General features: G+C 36.5%; 1 protein-coding gene across 1 annotated transcript in view; it reads right to left on the reverse strand.

Moving 5' to 3' along the window:
- Window positions 1-709: 709 nt before the first annotated feature.
- Window positions 710-18,415, reverse strand: part of FRK (fyn related Src family tyrosine kinase) — a 48,920-nt gene continuing 31,214 nt past the window's right edge. Inside the window, exons 3-8 of the mRNA XM_010211073.2 lie at window positions 18,021-18,184; window positions 17,243-17,411; window positions 10,279-10,437; window positions 5,364-5,545; window positions 3,014-3,179; window positions 710-1,206 (exon numbers count right to left, since the gene is read on the reverse strand). Of these exons, the coding sequence (XP_010209375.1) occupies window positions 992-1,206; window positions 3,014-3,179; window positions 5,364-5,545; window positions 10,279-10,437; window positions 17,243-17,411; window positions 18,021-18,184 (1,055 nt within the window). The 3' untranslated portion in view covers window positions 710-991. The remainder of the gene's footprint in view (window positions 1,207-3,013; window positions 3,180-5,363; window positions 5,546-10,278; window positions 10,438-17,242; window positions 17,412-18,020; window positions 18,185-18,415) is intronic.

Consider the following 18,415-nt stretch of genomic DNA (forward strand, 5'->3'; position numbering starts at 1 on the left):
CATCTGCAACTGTAAAGACAGAAGCAGGAGTACCTAGGTTCTATTCTCCCTTGAAACAAAATAAACTGGATCATCTGTTATTTAAATCTACTGTATTAAAGTTACATCTGGAGAAGATGGAAGCATGAATTGCTAGGTCTTCTGCAAAATACCCAGACCTGCTCCAAGCCTTGTGTTAGAGAAGTCTGGCCACTTGGGCAGCAGAGTGAGAGGATGTTCAGTGCAAGATGTGAGGACAGTCTTGATTTAATTTAAAAATATCTTTTCCCCCAATATTTCTCAACTTGACGAACTATAAAACAAATCCTTACACTCAATTGACAATAACTCATCTGTTTAATAACACAATTTGATATTCAACATTAAGAATCTAATAATTGTATTAATTCTTGAGAGATAGATTCTTTCCAACTACAAAACAAAACAAACCCCTTTTTTACAACAAACACATTTTATTTGCTTACATAGCAAAGGCACATGTACTGCAGGTCTAAGAAAGGCAATTAATTTATTTTTTTTGCCATCAACACAGTCACAGATTTTTTTTTCAGTAAGAAAAATCTCAAAGCACAGATCCTGCTGTGCACAGAACAATCAGATTCCTTCATAAGAACAAACTGACAGGAATTTAAAATCTAAGGAATAAAAAATAATTATTGCAATAAAGAAACTATGAAATTTCACAATGCTTATTGAACAACATTCACTTTGTTTGTTCATTTTTGTGATCTGTTATTTAAAAAATAAATAGAATTTATATTTTAGAAGCCCCACCCCTCTAGCCTTCTGATGCTTAGTCTTGCAAAATACTTACCAGCAGCGAAAATCTGAAAATTCTTTGAATATTGACACAGGCATGAAAATGTACCGAATTAGTTTCATCTAATAATCGCTTGCTCTACATTTGAGGTTAAATTGATTTCACAGCAACCCTTCCAGTCAGGTTCATTGAAATGATCATCAGTTTTTTCCTCAGCCCTGGCATCAGGGTTCACTTTAAAATAGTATGTGTATCTGCATAGGATGAACCATTCACTTCAAAATAGTCTTCCAGTTGCCACTGCAAGGTTTTAAATGTAGGACGTTCCTTGGCCTCCGCCTTCCAGCACTGCAGCATGATATCGTAGAGCAACTTTGGGCAGTTGTCTGGCTGAGGAAGTCTGTATCCCTTATCCAGCATCTGGATCACCTGGTGTCCTGCCATACCTGCAGGTGTTTTCAAGAGAGGAGGAATTTATCAAAATTCTTAGGGTCTACTTGGTAACACACGAGGTTGCATGTCTCTGTCTCTCGTAGAGATGAGATGGTCAGTTCCCCACCAATGAGGCATACATACATTTAGGCAGAGCTGAGAACAATTCAGTGGAAAACGGCCACGGAAATCACTAGAAGTCTCCAAACCAGCTGTTAAAATGCACCTCCAGCACTTTCCAAACCCCTCATCCTACACTACACCACTTGAGAGGCCCACCAAATAGATTTGTGTCAGGGAGAGATTTTCTTCCACCACCAAGACTTCCTATAACATCATGTCCTATCACCACCAACCACAGAGAAAATAGTTCTTTCTTTTTGCTGCACCCTTTATATGCTAAGACTATTCTTATGTTTTCTTTCAAATTTCTACTATTATTTAAACTAAATTTTAAATCACATAATCTTTTCTTATTTTTCTTAGATCTCTGAATGATATTTCCACTCAACTCTTTGAATCTCATTGCCCAAATTGCAAATGTTGCTCCAGCTGAGACCTTATCGGTCTATATAATAGAAAACTATACTCTGCTTGATACATCCTAACAGACTCTTTGTCATTTTTGTTTTCTTTTCACAGCCACTGTTTTTTTTTAATTAATACATCAATAAATGAGGCTCTCCTAAGACTATCAATGGAAAACACCTGACCTATACTCCAGCATTCAAGCCCCACAGGGTACCAGAGCTTGAACTTTCAACTGTGATTTAGCATAACCTTTTCTCTTAACTGATTGCCGAGATAACTGATTAATTCTGCAAGTAATATCAACAAGCCAATCAAACTTCGCACAGGACACTGTCTACCATAAAGTTACATGTGAGTTGTGCCTTTACAAGGTATAAAGCTGAATCTACTACCAGAAGCACGGAGAACCATAGAATTGTATATAATATGTATTTCAAAAACTTACCTACATATCTATTTATGTGGGGTGTGGATAAGTGTAAGTGCTGAGGATTTTTGACTACAGTTTATTTCTTCCAAATGATTTCACCAGAGGTGAGGGTGGGAATCAAAAAAGAAAAATTCTCTTTTTTCCTTTTATATGAAATGATGTCAAATTGGGACCCTGTGAAATGTAGTTTATGGTTAATGTACCAGCCTTCAGGGCTGTATGGATGCAGCATAATTTCTTTGTGTCAGTCCTTCCCTTGGGTTCTCCTCACAAGCACAAAGTCACAGTCATTCATTTAATTGCTATCTTGTGTTACTGGAGTCACAGTTCCCCAAACATTTTTCAGAGTGCTAGGAATACCAGTTATTAAACTATGTAATCTACTTTTTTGAGGTTAATGAAATTTTATGCCTAATTCTGGTGATCCTTCTCATTATGAAGTGTTTTCACTGCTATAGTCAAATACGAAGGAAAGTGGAGAAATAGCCCTGCTCCTTTTTTTTTTAAGATAGCTCCTTCCTGAAAAGGCAGTCTGCACATTATATTCTGTTCTTCCATATACCAGCATTTGGCATGTTTGATCTGGTGCCTAAGGGATATAGCCAGTTGGCTTAGGTGCCTGTGAAATGCAGGTTGATTCCAGCAAGATCAAACATGAATGATGTTCACTGGCTTTGGAAAGCTTCCAGGGAGCCTGGGGCAGCCAGAAGGTCTGACCTACTAAATGGGCCTCATTTGGACACCATTCATTCTCTGTTTACAGGTTTAACCCTTTGGCTGTAGTTCAACATTCAAATTTTTATTTCTCTTTTAAAGCAAAAAAAGTAATTAGAAATCATTATTTAGGCAAAAATACTCACCAGCATAGGGCATCTTTCCATAAGTGATTATTTCAAAAAGAAGTATCCCAAACGACCACACGTCAGACTTAATGCTGAATTTATTGTGGTGGATTGCCTCAGGGGCTGTCCATTTCACTGGGAGTTTTGTTTCATGCCTAGCTTCATATATATTTTCATTTTCTACCTGCCATGGTTAAAACAAAGCAAGCTTGAATTAGGATCTTGTTCAGCAAAATATTTAAGCCCTATACTAAGCTAAACATGTGCTTAAACTTACCCTTTCTTCTAGTCAAGTACTTGCATTTAAGGGTATTAAAGAGGGCACTTAATGAACTCTTTTCTTGAAACGGAGTTTAGAGTTGAGAAACACTGCTGTTCATAAGACACTTTTCCAAAGCATTTATCATCTCAAATGAGCACGCAGAGTTGAAATGGCTTGTGATTAATTATGACCTGCTACTGTGAATTCTGGATCTTGCATGAGGATTTCAAGTCTGCCAGGAGTGGCAGTGTAAGCATCCTGCTGACACTAGAGACCAAATGCCTTCACGTCTGGTCTTCAATAAATGGAGAAGGCAAAAGCAAGAGCTAAATGAATTTCAGAACCATTGTTTTGTGATTTACTACAGAGTTGAAGGGCCATTGACTTTGCAACAATCACTTAAGAAAGTTTCAGGATCAGAGAACGAACTCCGAGTTATTTAAATTAACATATTAGCTTACAGTGTCTCCAATTAATTCATGCAAAGTGAAGATGACAGACATACAGAAAAGGGAAAATTATTTACTTTCAGCTTGAATTACTTTTCCTTTACCCATATACTCATGTCTTTAAAGCTTTATAGCACAGACATCTAAACTTTGGGAACATTTATTATGTCTCTGACTCCTAAATGTAACTTAGTGAATACCATCCACATCCAAGCTTTTGTCAGGTTCTTCACACTCAAATTTAGATAAATGTGTAGAGGCATTTTGTTTTGTTTTGATTTAAATACAGAATGTGTTCTTTCCTAGTTATAATGTCCTGTCCTGCACTTTTGAGAAGATTGCACCAGTTGATGTCTTGTACCCAGGTACTGATAACTTGGCATCTTAAGCACAACATTCTTCTCTCGGAACAAGAAATAATGATAATTAATGCTCTGTGTTTTACTTCTCTTGCCTAACATTTTGGGATCTTTGCATATGATCACATTAATACTTAGGCTTAGAAGCCATAACATTCCTAAGAAAATCTGCCAACACTATTCTATGACAGAGTATTTTGGAAAAGTTCAATTTTAATGAGAAATGTCAAAAACTGTAAGTTATTACCTCACCAATGAGGATAGTAAGCATTGTAAGCATAGTTCATTTAAGATATATATTTTTCATGTTAAGAAAATGTGCAATCTCATCTTAATGCATAAATATAAGAATGAAAATCAAGCAAAAAGTACATTCAAAGTCTCTTGATGCCATTGTCAAGCAATTATTTTACACTTTGATATGTAATAAATCTAAGTGTGTCAGGAACAGCAATTTAGGCTTCTCGAATGGAAAACAAACCAACCAAAAAAAAAAAAAAGAAAAAAAAAGAAGGAAAATGGCTTGTTTTTCTCAGTTTTTCCCTCTCAGTGCAAGAATATAATCAATAAAAAGAATAATGAGACCTCACAAATTATAGTTTGCATGTTGAAAACCATAAAATTTAGCAGCCAAATCTTCCCAACTCTGATCAAATCCTTTTAAGAAGTAGGAAATCTCATTTCTAAACTGCAGCCATCATTATGGGGCATTTCATACCTTCAAACACTAAAGAAAAAGAAAAAAAAAGCACAATGGCAATGAGTTTGAAACTTCATCAGATTTAAATGTCTGAGAGCTCACCTTATACTCTGCGGTTGGCTGTGTAGGGGAGCAAGATATTTTTATAATGGCAATCTGTATTCCAGGCACCATAGAGGAAGTGAGTAAGGAATAACAGGAAGAATAGCTGTCAATAGATTCTTATATGCCTTCCTTTACAAGCTCAGGAATATACTCCTTGCCATAATACCTGCCATTTCCCTCCATATGCCAGACACTGGCACTGTGGAAATGTTTGTGCAGCAAAGTGCATAAAGCTACCAGGCTCCTTTCCTGCTATTTGCGTGGGAAGCAGTCACTGGACTGCGGTCTAGCGACTAGCGCAAAGGCACAGGCCAGCTTCTAAACTTGCACTGGGGAATACAAGACAAGGGGCTCTTTGTTTTCCATGGGACATACCATTTGTTCAACAATATCAATTCAGAGTTTATAGTTCATACCTAGTTGGCCTTTTCTATTTCCCTCCAGAGCTGAAATGGAGGAATTCCAACTGATGATTCATCTTCTCACAACCCACCTTAAAAACTCTTGCAAGCCCGAAATCTGCCACTTTGTAAATATTGTGGTCACCAACAAGAACATTCCTGGCTGCCAAGTCCCGATGAATATAGTTCTGGGATTCAAGGTAAGCCATTCCTGAAGCCACCTGAGCAGCCATGTCTACCTGATGTGTCAGACAGATTTGGGAGCCTGCATCATCTGTTTAAAAGAAGACAAGGATAACATAACATCTGTATTATTCAGCTATAATAAGATAACAGCTCACTGGTCCAAACAGCAACACACTTGAGAAGGCCAAGTAATGCAATAAAAAGAGCCCAATCAAATGCTAGCCGCGGAGTAAATGATACTACACAGTCATGCAAATAGTTTCATTTTAGTTGACTAACAGTGACTCTCCCATCTTGAATGAAAATGTAGATACAAAATTCAACAGCTGATGTAGGCCTAGAAGAAGCTGTTGAAACATTACAAAGAAAATGGCATTTTTCTACTGATAGCAATGCAGTTTTTTTGCGTGTGTACAATGTGTTCCAAAATGTGATTAAGAACTAATGCCAGTACTCACTGGGTAGAGCCAAAGCAAATTGAAGAGGGAAAAGCACAAAATGAGCCTTGCTCCCCATTCTTCAATGATTTTTACTAGGAAATAAACCATCTGCTGTCAAGTGTAACTCTCATTTTCACTTTCAAGTCTACTTGGCTGCTTCATGCTGCTATCTCTGCTGCTGCTCCTCAATACTAAGACTCCTTGAGTTGCTTTCAAGCTGCCTGCCTCTTTTGTAGGACTTTCTGCAGCAACGTGCATGACATTCACAGCACTGTAAGATCAGCAAGTCCTAGAAATAGCAACTTGGCAATTCCAGATAGGGTGTTTAGACAAAGCAGTAAAAGAACTTTGGACAGAACAAGTTGCCTTCACAAACTCAGCAGAGAGTCTTAGGGCCATGAAAAACTACAGCCATAAATAGTAAGATAGACACCAAAAATGCCACTGGAGTATAACACATTAGAATTCAAATTCAGGGTCTTTGTGACACTTTGGGGACAGCTGAACTCACCATAGCAGAGAAAGGAATTCATACAGTTAGGTAATCCAAGTAAGCCAAATCAGTTGTTATATTCAGCATCAGACATCCTAATCCACAGCTTGCAGCACGAAAGCCTAAGTGGCTATCACAGTAGTCTCTAATTCTCAAAAAACTTCAACCTCTATTTCAAAATCCTATTTACACCTAAAATCTGTGTTTGCTGCTGTATGCATTGACAGTTCTGCTTTCTCTGTCTCATATGGTGAATGTCCCTTAGTGCCCCTGGGTTAAAGAAATAAATCATTTGTAGCTGGCAGCTTTCTGAGGCTTATTTTAAATTGATTTGTATTGAAAGTGTGTTAGCATTGTTTTGCATAGCTTCCTTCAGTTCTGGCATTTTATCTGACCTAACCTTGCAATCACTCCTTATGAACAGTGTGAAATTCTATTGTTTACTAATCTATTCTTCAATCTCCAGGCTTTGAATTTCCTGCTCATCTGGATGTTCTGAGATGAACAGGTAAAAGAAATGAATTTTAGATGATTAAATTTGTCCTGTGTATCTATTGTCCTACTTCCTTTTCGAGGTTAAACTCATTGTCATGATAATCCAGCACTGCGATTATTTACTTCTGTTATTGACTCAAAAAACTCTTTTCCTCCCTGTACACATGCTTGATAGCAGTCTTGACCTTTAAAAGAGAGATGGAGAAAAATCTGGCTATGTGACAAACTATGGCTTAACCATCAAGAAAATCCATCATCAGGCCACAGAACAATATACTGCTCTTAAATTTTGCAGTTCGGAACTGCAGACATTACATAACTGGCAGACATTAACTCTTCAGCTTGCTGAACAAAGATATAAATCCATGAATGAAGTGTATTTTGCATTTTGTATTTAATCATAGGTACTCTACTAAAGACGTAGAGTACCTATGAGAGGGTACATGGGTTTTGGAAAGTACTTTGGAAAGTAACACTGAGTAGTGACTCAGAGTTAAAACCTTCCCACCCCATCTGGGTGGGAATCTCCTTCATCTGCACAAGCTGAACTACCTCTTGGTGACAGCAGACAAGGTGCAGACTCAAGCAGAGGTTCATCCAACATCTGGCTGTGCTTGAAGCCCATGTTCTGCTGTGCTGAAGCACACGCTTGCTCCAAATAGGAACCCAGGAGATAACACTGGCATGGCCAAAGGGTAATTCATAAGCCTTGCCTTTAATAAATTGTTGGAGTCTAGTGCAGGAGAACACACAGAGGCACTGTGTTAAAGAGATCCACCTATTTAGGTTGAGTTGCAGCTGAAAGCTTGTTTTTGTTTTTTTCTTTTTTCAGATGGGACCTGTCTGGGATCCCAAGTCAGGCTGAACAGCAACTTTTGGCATGAGGGCTGAGGTAGTGGGGAGGATTCCTAAATGCACCTCTGACAACCCAGGGTGTTTGGCCAGCAAACTACTCAAGTTCAAGCACAGCACTGCATTAGCGCTGCAGAAATTTCCAGAGCAGAGCTACTTCACATCTAGCTTGTTCAGAGCAGGAAAAAGGAGCAGGAAATCTGCATCCAAGTTTATTAGGTGTGTAAGTTTGTTTCTAATTGTTCTCTGGAGGAAAAAGTACAGCAAAACAGAAAAGCTGGATTAACTTTCACGCTCAAAATCAGCCACTACTGATGAAATTATATAAGCTTCTCATAACTTGTTCTTTATCATATAAAGAAAATGCATCATCTCTATGTCCTTTTTTCTACTACTACTATTTGACAAAACCATCTCCTTTATATGAAAAACTTATTACAGAAAAATGTTAAAGAAGGCTCAGGCCTGCACCTTGTTCTAATCAATCAATCACTATATCTCACTTAGAAAAGACAGGAAAACATTGTCACTGACAGACTTGACTAAAAAAAAAAAAAAAAGAAATTAAACAACGCTTTACCCTGCTGAGAACATTGCTTTGGTAATAATTTCAATACTGTGTTTTTGCTAAGGCAAGTCTCAGGTCTATCACAACCGATAAAAACATTCATACATTTATGACAATTTCATTCACATCCAATTATGAAGAAGGTTTTCTGTTCCATTTTTCTCATATTGGTGGCACTTCAATAACTCTGTGCAGCTGTGTCCATCAGGAGATATACCAAAGCACATCCACAGCACACACAGTGGGGCCCCATGTCCCTTGCTATTACGTAGGTGTCTTTCTGTTAGAATATGATAGTCACCATGCACAAAGCATTACCTTACAGAGCTTTTCTTGTTTGTTTGTTTGTTTGTTTAGTCAGGCATTTCCAGGAGGAAAAAATTTGAACAAAATAATCTCTGGACTTTCCCTCTTTTCCGGGTTGCCATAATTCACCCTTAGTGTAAACAGAGCTAGCAGCCCTGTGTTAAAGTTTTCCAAGTCTTTGAGGTGGCTGAATCTCAAAAATGCCTATCAGACTACATACTGCCAATGCCGATCATATCCAGATGCAAAATATCTGATGCCTAATCATCCTAATTGACAACAATGACTCTTCTCCACCGATACCTATATCCACCTCTGCCTCCACCTCTCCATTCTGCTAATCCCCTTGTGCACAGGAGGGACACCACTAGGCTGCTCTAAACTGGCTGTCTTGATGGTTGTCCAGACTGACTGACTACAGTGCCTTAGACCAGATCATCCTGCATATGCACCCTACTAATGGCAAGGGCAGCTTCTGTGCATAGGCTGGTAACTGATCTATGCATGGCTGCAGCACTGAGGTGCCCCGGACATTTCACACTTTATACAAAAACAGAGGTCAATTTTCACTTTTGCAATAGCTATGATTCATCCTGACTTTCTCAGAGCTTTTTCTCCCACACAATAAATGTTTTCATGCACAGCAATCATTTTCTGGATGTGCTGGGTTCCTTCAATCAGGCAAGTGGCACTCTGCACACAAAAGCTGCGAAGATCAGAAGTTAAAGGAAATTGAAGTACTTCACTCCTTTGGCCCTTAATAACCTACAAAAGTTTAGATGATCTGCCCAAGTTCCTTGTACCCTTGGTCTTCATAGTTCCTAAAGGGGCTGTCCCTCTAATGAATATTTCTTTAGCTGTAATTGTCTCTGGAATGAGCCTACCTTAAAAAGTGGTTCTACAGAGAGGATGGGGGGAAAGTGTGTGTTAATGTAGATACTGTCTACAATATTTCACAGGGCTTTGCCTTACTGTTTGGAGGCAGAAAAGAGACTTTCCAAGGCAAATGGAGTAAACATTTTACCTTCAAAAGATCATTACAACATTAGAGACATTCAAGATTTCAGAAGCATTCACTAAACTCAAAATGGAGAACAGCACTAGGATGAGGTTTTTCTCAATAGCTGCAAAGAACCTAAAGTGCAATCACTATGCTAGTCTGTTCCAGGCTGTACAACTTTATTTTTTTACTGTTATTTGCCTTCAAAAGAGTACTTTGAAGTCCTGCTGAGATAAGAGCCCTGATGTGAAAGGCAAGGGACAAACATAAGCCAAAGTGTTTCCCTGCCTGGTAATAGATTTCAAAGCTGTTAAGTGCATTTTGTGGAAGTGCTTGCATTGCATATCAAATATGATGATCTTCCCTTCTGTAGGCTTATCTTTTTATTCTGTGTGTGTAACTTCCTACCTACTAGTAGAAGTGGGCAGAAAAATGTGGGTCATTATGAGGCAAGAATCAAACTGTGAAAGTGATTCTCTCCTACATCTTCTAAAATAATTTGATATGTCAAAAATTCATAAGCCTTTTTCTTTCTCCCATCCCATCCCCAGCAAATACTGCCACTTCTAGATTAAATCAGTGTTGTACTTCTATCTTTTATGTTAGTTCATCTACTAAACTGAAAGCTGTGGCACCCCTTAAAATGAGTTTATAGTTGTTTACTTACTTTGAAGGTATTCTAGAAGACTTCCGTATCTCATCAGCTCAGTAATAATAAAAATTGGATCCTCTAAAGTACAAACAGCATAAAGCTGTATTAGCTTTGGATGTCTCAAGTTCTTCATTATTTGTGCTTCTCTCAGAAAGTCCTTTGGATCCATTGAACCTGAAACAACAACATATAACAAAAGATAAGCTAAAGCTATTAAAGGTGTTCCTACCTGCTTGGCAGCCTTAAGAGAATAACTGAGAATATTTTCTGTCTCTGCAAGCATATTAGCATCTCAAATCTTCACAGTTCCCAGAGAAAACAGACAGTGCAGCTGAAGAAAAGCAACTAACAAGTTAAATATGACATTGCGTAGGCAGAGAAAACATATGTGGTCCAGGAACCAGGAACATGAAGGTTAAAATTGTTTTAACCAAGGCTGAAAAAAATGAGGATATAATTTTACATGATAAAATGTAGCAAAATAATACGTTACTCACTCCTGATTAACAGAATGTCCAGAAACTGAAGAAAAATATCTAGATAACGAATATAAAAGTTCTGATAGAAAAATAGTGCTAAAATTAAAATTTCTGGCACTGTTTTTTTCAGCTTCAAAGATAAAAATCTGAAAACACTGAAATCACCTTAGCATATAAAGAACATGTGTATTTCTACATACATAAACATGAATAAATATTTATGTAATATATAACTTTATATAGAAGTGGCATAGGGAGCTAAAGTGTAGCAAAGTTAGGATCAGAACTCATATATCCTGAATAGGTAGATTGTTTTGAAAAAAATAGCACAAGTAAAGAAGAAAAGCTTTCTCTGTGGATGATCTAGGAGCAATCACATATCATGAGAGGTTTCATGAACACAATCAGATAAGCAAAATAATAATTAAAAAAATCCCTACTACAAATCAATTAGCTAAAACTTGCTCCAATGGTGGCAAAGAATAGTGGCATTTCTTTTAGGAAGTTTATATAAAAGAAATATATATAATATATGTCATGAGAAGTTTAAGCTAATGTTTCTTTTTTTTAGTTTGTAGTTAAATATATATGTGTTTTTAATGAAGTAGATGTTTTTAGATGTAAGTGGTAAGCACAGTACAAACAGCAGATTATTATAGGTAGAAACCAAGTTGCCAAAAAACTCCTAGTTGACATAAACCTCTATTGTAACAACTATGTTGTGTGAGACACTAGTTCAGGAGTAAATTGATCACTACCAGAATATAACATGATTTTGTTTTGTTTTTTTTTTTATTATTATTATTTTTTGAGAGAACAGCAAGTGATGAATATTTTTGTAAATGCTAAGGACCCATTTAAGGACAAAACTAACACTGACAGGTGCCTATAAGCAGTCCCTTTTCCTCTTTTCCAGAAATCACCTCTAATGTAACATACTTAAAGCAGGCATATCATTATTTTACTGGTTACTTTATTTCTGGAAATATTTTCTAGAAGAATTGAGGAAGCTTCATATTGTAAGAAAAACACTGATTACTTGAAAATGAGTTAGACAGAAAATTTTAATTTTTTCTGTCTAGTTTCCATTGACCTAAGTGGTCCCTAAATATTTGATAAGCTGTTCTGAAGGAAAATCTTTTTGCAAGTTTTGATAAACCTTCGCAAATGACTTCAAAGTGCATTGAACTTTGTATAATGAACTTCTGAATTGATTTATGTGCAATAAAGGAACAACATTAAAAAGTACAAGTTATTAATAATACAAGGAACCATTTGAGTAAAAACTGTTCATATTAACAGGAGAATGAGTTGGGTATCTGAAAGTGCTCAGCTTTCTCAGCATACACAAGTTAACGTACAGTGTTAGGTACTGAATCAATTGTAATAAAATAATTTCTTTGTTCAGGCATACTGAGAAAATTGCTCGAATGCAAAGCCGTTTACACCTCATATGCACCGAAGAGATACAATATTCAATAACTGAAAATGTAATTAAAACATCTGATAACTGTATGCAGACAATGTTTATTATGAGAATATTATCTCCTAAACAAACACTGCTTTGGCGGTTTCCATACAAAAGACAGAAATGTGGGAGATGCTTTACAATATCGTAATGACAAATGCATCCATCAGCTTGAACAGGCTGAAGGAATTTCTTAGATAGGATTAATTGGTGATGATAGATGTCTACTTCATGCACTGACAGTTGGAGAAGCAAAGCAACCTAGACAACAGTTCCTAGAGAATCCATCACACCCAGAATAGGACAAAGTGCAAATCCCTGGTGCAATAATTTCCACTTAAACAGTAAAAAAAAAATAATAAAAATAAATAAATAAAAATCAAGAAGACGGAAACTCAAATCCTTGGACTTCTCATAGTTGCAGACATGGCTGACTGGCACATTATCAGTGCTGGAGGCTTCTCTTCCCAAGTCGTTCTCCCTTGGGTGTTTATGGGAGTAACAATAATGTGGTCGTGGGGAACAATATTGTCTAAGAATGAGGAAGGAAAGGTGGAGGTGGGAACACAAGAGAAGTCAAAAGAGAAACAAAGAGGGAGAGATGGAAAGACATGTCCAGCATCATGCTGGGTAGCTCAGGGGACAAAATACTACAGTGCAACCTCTGCACAAAACACCAGGAAGCAGGGCTGCTATTAATTAACATATCAACAGTTAAGGTTTTTAGCATAATGAGAACCTGTCTCACATTAACAAATGACATTTAGGATAACAAAAAGTTCTTAATATTGATGTATTAATAAAAGATATTAGAGATATTTTACAAGACTTGGTATTAGTTTAATCAAAAGTCTCTAGCTTAATTGTGAGTCTTGTGACTCTTCCTGCAAGGTTAATGGAAATCTTGTCTAAATATAAAGAACACAAACTAATCATCCTGACATTTTGAAGGGTTCCACATTCCACCACTCGCTCTGAGAAAAAAGTATTTAAAAAGTCAGGGGAAAAAATGATTCCAAATCAATATAGATTTCATCTTCTGAGTCTCAATAGGGAAGTACTGAGCATTTTCCTTAGAGATGGATACAAGCTTACAAGAAACAGGAAATCATTGCAAATTATTGGTTCATTAAATCTGAAAACCTCTCAGGTTGAATGTTGCTTTCTCATACAAAATTTCTTCCATGGCCTTGGAGAGTTGTGTCTGGAACTCCATGTTTAAAAGCCAGTAGACCCAAACCCTGAAACCAGTTAATTCAGGTACTATATATCATAAGTGCAGGAGAGCAAATACCCCACATATAGTTTAATAGAGGAGGGTCATTTTTCATGACTTCCTCAGAAGACCTAGTCTGTCTGCACTTCTGGGTCAGAGGGCTTTCAAGTCAAATAGTTTAAGACCTCAGAGGCTCCAGCAACTAGAGATTTTTCTCTTTTGTTGTTGATGTAAATTCCATGGAATTAGAGAACACTGCCAGTAGTTGATTCATTTCATCAACTGTAGGCAATTGTTCAGACATCTGGGTCTGAGCTAGTTGTCCAGACTTTACAATCAAAGGAAAGAAACAGGCATTAATGGCATATTATTCTCTCACTGTAATGCAAATTTATAATCTAGAGTCTGATTTATCTGACATGTAAATATGTGTTTCTTTCTAGTGCTTGTAAAGAAAGACTAAGATTTAGATGCCAAAATAATAAAATTATATCTCTTATGATATAGGCATAATTTCTGAAAGAAAATACTTGTGACATTTCTAGTTTGTGTGAAATATCCAGAAAATTTTCTCTTGCTTCATACTGGAATGGAGACAAGTTTTGAATATTGTAGTTACTCAATAGCCAGAAATCACACACATGTGGGAACTGCCTCAGGGAAAATTCTATCATTGCCATCTCACCAGAATTCTAGGAGCTGATTTTTTCCTTTTGGTATGATTCCAATTGGACTGGAAGTCATCTACCTGCACAATCCATTTTGGGGACTTTTAACTATAATAGCCAGAAATTAGAGGATATCCAGAAAAAAAAAAAAAAAAAAAAAAAAAACCTTTAGAAATGAAGAAACTACCATACACAAAGAAAATATACTTCCTGTGGATCTACACAGTAACACAGTTTAGCAGAAAGTCTTTGCTTTAAAATATTCCCCCTAAACCCAATCTGAAGGCAACTTGATTTAGATCAGTGAGTCAAGTATCTGGAGAGTGTCATATTTGAAGCCCGAGATGTTGGAAGTTTCAATCACCAGCATGTAACATGATGCATTTCCTGATTATTCATGAACTTTCCATTCACTTATCACCTCTGTATTGAGATAAATGGAATCACCAGACCTAATCTTGGTTTTAATTTTATTTGTTTCAAACTAAGCATTTATTACTCAGACTACAGTGAGGGGATTTATTTATTTTTCTTTAGCTATTGAAATGCTATTACTCATGAGTAACAATAAAATCAAGCTTTGGAGAGCTAATGGGCTTAACTGATTAAAATAAGGTACTCCAAGTGGAGAAAAGCTTTCTATAGAAAAGAATAATTCTCTAGAAAAGTATATTGCAAGGTCCAATGTTGCCACTTGAAACTGATCTATTTCTGTAGAGCAGTTAAATATTTCACAAATTACGCTGATTAGAGAATCAGTAATACCTATATAACTTATTAAGATGATTTTGAGGATCAAAGCTTGCCCTTGAGCAACACTGGGTGTAGTGCTTCCCCTTCTCATCACAGTACACAACCACAGTCCCCCAGGTACACAGATATCACATCTAGGTGAAGTCTGTGTGTATCATAATCCAGTTCCACTGTGAAATCAGGGAGACTACTACAGTTGACTACAGACCTCTTGCCTTCAACAGGAGGCAGAGGAGAGTGAACAAAACAGATAGCAGAGGTATTAATTTACTCCTTTTTCCCAGCCAAAGTATCCAAACAAAGAGTAACAGAATTGAAGGGGCTTCTTCCTCTGTAGTATGTCTGTATGTAGTAGCAACATGCTCACACTGAAATAAACAGTCGTGGATAATATTTGCTAAAAACAAAACCATTTTTCACTAATCAACCTACCAGAAAAGCTTATGTGGCCATTTTTGTTGTTTCACAGTCTGCTATGAGTGCATCCATAGAAAACCCTGTTATTACAGAAACTGAAAAATACCTTATTTTCCTGCTTACATTAGCTTAGTAGTATCATGCTCTCCATATGCTTTATCAACAAGGAATTGAGAAGATAATGAATTAAATAACAATCACAGAAAGTTTCTATGCAGCTCGTATCTGTCTGAGATACAAAACTTGATGTCACTAACACTTTTCTTGAGGTACATTATTAGTAGCAATCAGTCAGATGAATAGCATCAAAAAGAAAAACAGAGAGGTAAATTTGTTGTCTTTTATCATCACACTTGGGAACAAAAAGAAGCCCAGAAGGTATTCTGAAAATTTTGTGACTTCTAGAACACTTTAGATAGGTAGAGAAGACTGAAAATGAACGTGATAGTAGTTTTCTAGTTTATAAAGAGGAAGAGAATAATGTGCACCCCATAACCATGGCTAATCAGACAAGATGCAACAAGTTCGTTCAGCTGAATGAAAAATTCAGGTCACGTATGAGGGGAAGAGTCTTTTTTGATAGGCGTGATGCTGGCAATTGAGCAAGAACGCTTGGAGAGACTGTGTTGTTGCTAGAGTCACTGGTTTCAGAGGTTTTTAAAAATAGGTCTTTCAAGTCTTTAAAAAAAAAGTCTTAAAATAGGTTTTCCTGCCAGGAAAGATATAGCTTTAGTAGTTCCTGTCTTAGGACAGAAAAATGGACAGAGATTTCAAGACAGTTTCTGTGATTACCCAGGGCACTAAGGGTTCATACCGGTTTACTGGAAAAGTATGCTGTCACACGAATTACAGAATGGCCTTAAGTCTCAACAGTTCTCCCACTTTGAGTTCAGCACAGAAAAAAGCTTTCCTATCACAGAATCACAGAATGGTTAAGGTTGGAAGGGACCTCTAGAGATCATCTAGTCCAACCCCCCTGCTCCAGCAGGGACACCTAGAGCACGTGGCGCAGGGTGGCATCCAGGCAGGTTTTGAAGATCTCCAGAAAAGGAGACTCCACAACCTCTCTGTCTGTTTTCATTTTGCAAGTCCCCAAAAATATACAGTATTCTCATAGAAGACTGCCCTAAAATGCCTGCTTAAATTCATCCCTATTCAGGAGAACATCCAAATAGGATTGAAGCATATTTAGATGAACCTCCAAACTGAAGACGTGAAACATGATCAATAATGCCAAACACAAGCTTTTTCAGTTAACCATAAGGCATTATAATGTTTTCTCATTTTAAAAATACATATATCATACAGGCTACCCTTCCTAGCTATGAGATTCTTGCCATCTGCTGGTAGATATTTTATGTTTTTTGTTTTAAAATGAACAAATTAATTTAAGTTAATCAAAAATACACAAGTAAAAAGTTAAAACTGTATCAGTTACCAATGTATACTATAGGCAAATATTGGGAATTAATGTTGCAGATCAAAAATATATATTTATTTTTAGAATCGAAGCACTTCTTAATACAAGATTAATACAGTACATATCTTGTGCTAACAAAAGCATCATTGTAATACAGAGTCTAGCCACTAGAAGATATTCTGCAGACTATGAATCAGTAGTAAATTGATTATTTCATCTATAAATTAAACATAGTCATTCAGTTCCAAACAATCATCTATAAATTAAACATAGTCATTCAGTTCCACACAAGTAATATTCTATAAAAGGGATAACCTTGCTCAAATTGTGCTTTTATGCAGTAACCATCAAACGAGAATGTATCCAGTTGATAAAGAAACAGTGAGTTATAAAAAACTAAAAACTTCTATAAAAGGAATGACTGTTTTTAGGAATAGGCCATATTTGCAGTAATTTTTTTTTTAAAAAAGGTGCTTGCCAATGTTTTACTGTACTACTATTTTTTACTACTACTACTTGACATTGCTACTAATCAAGATTTAAGAGTAATTCGCATACCTGGTTTTAATGTTTTAATTGCCACAGGGGTGGTATTATTCCACAGTCCTTCCCATACCTCACCAAACTGACCAGATCCTAATTTTTTCAAGAATTTCAGAGATTTTCGGTCTATCTCCCACTGATCCACAGTTTTATAAGACAAATCAAAAGTAGAAGGAATTTGCACCTGGTATAAGAGAAGAAATAATACAGTAATTTAGATTTCTTTTATTTTTACAACAGCATATTGGTAATTATGTCACATAAAGTTGCAACTGATATGAATAATTTTTCTTGAAAGCACAGCCATATGATAAAGTGTGTTGGGTACATAAAATACAGCCCACATATTGGGTACTTTTTTTTACTGAATTATTATTTAACTCTAAAAAAATATTCGGCCATTAAAAAATGAAAATTAGAAATCATCCCTCTAGCAAGTTCTTCAACAATGACATACTTCTTGCCTGAACCCAGTGGTTTTGTCTCAGTAATTACTTATAGACAGCTAGAGTTATGAAGTTCATGATTTCATCTCCATATCCATTTACAAAAAGGTATTAATAAATCGTGATTTGGCATATTTTTTCCTCTAGTCACATGATGATTTGTTCAAATGGCATGGTATTTTATTATTAACATGTCAGCTTCAAGAATGAAACTGTAATGCTATCCATGACTTCTGGAAAATAACAAGGTTAAGCACCATTTTGAAATGGTAGAAACAGCTATGGGGCTAACACGTTCTAACAAATACTTGAAAACTATATGCACAACATATAGCATCCAGTCCTACCTTAAGACATGGTTTCCCAAGTGTCACGCAGAGGCCGTCACTGTTCTTACTGTAATAGTCAACAAACTCACTCAGAGTTTTAAAAGTTTTCCGTCTGCTTAGGAAAAAGCCTCCTTCATCCAGCCTTTTGATCCTGTAATGCTTCACAGATTCACCATCAAAAACTAAAAGGATTTAAACATATTAAGTTTCTGGGTCTTACAGCAGTAGTACTGTATAGTTTATAGTCAGCAGTTTCAAACCAGCTTAAGTGACATTAGGCACCTAAATGTGTTTTTAAGGAAGTTAAAAATAGAATTTAAAGACCTAAAATAAATTAGTTGAGTTTCAAAGATAGCAGCTACACAAAGCCTCTTTCACACTGAAGCCCACTTTTTAGGTGGTTTAACGTATCT

This window comes from Tinamus guttatus, unplaced genomic scaffold (assembly GCF_059628265.1).
Source record: "Tinamus guttatus ecotype Peru unplaced genomic scaffold, ASM5962826v1 Tinamus_guttatus_pri_ptg000010l, whole genome shotgun sequence".
Lineage (NCBI taxonomy): Eukaryota > Metazoa > Chordata > Aves > Tinamiformes > Tinamidae > Tinamus > Tinamus guttatus.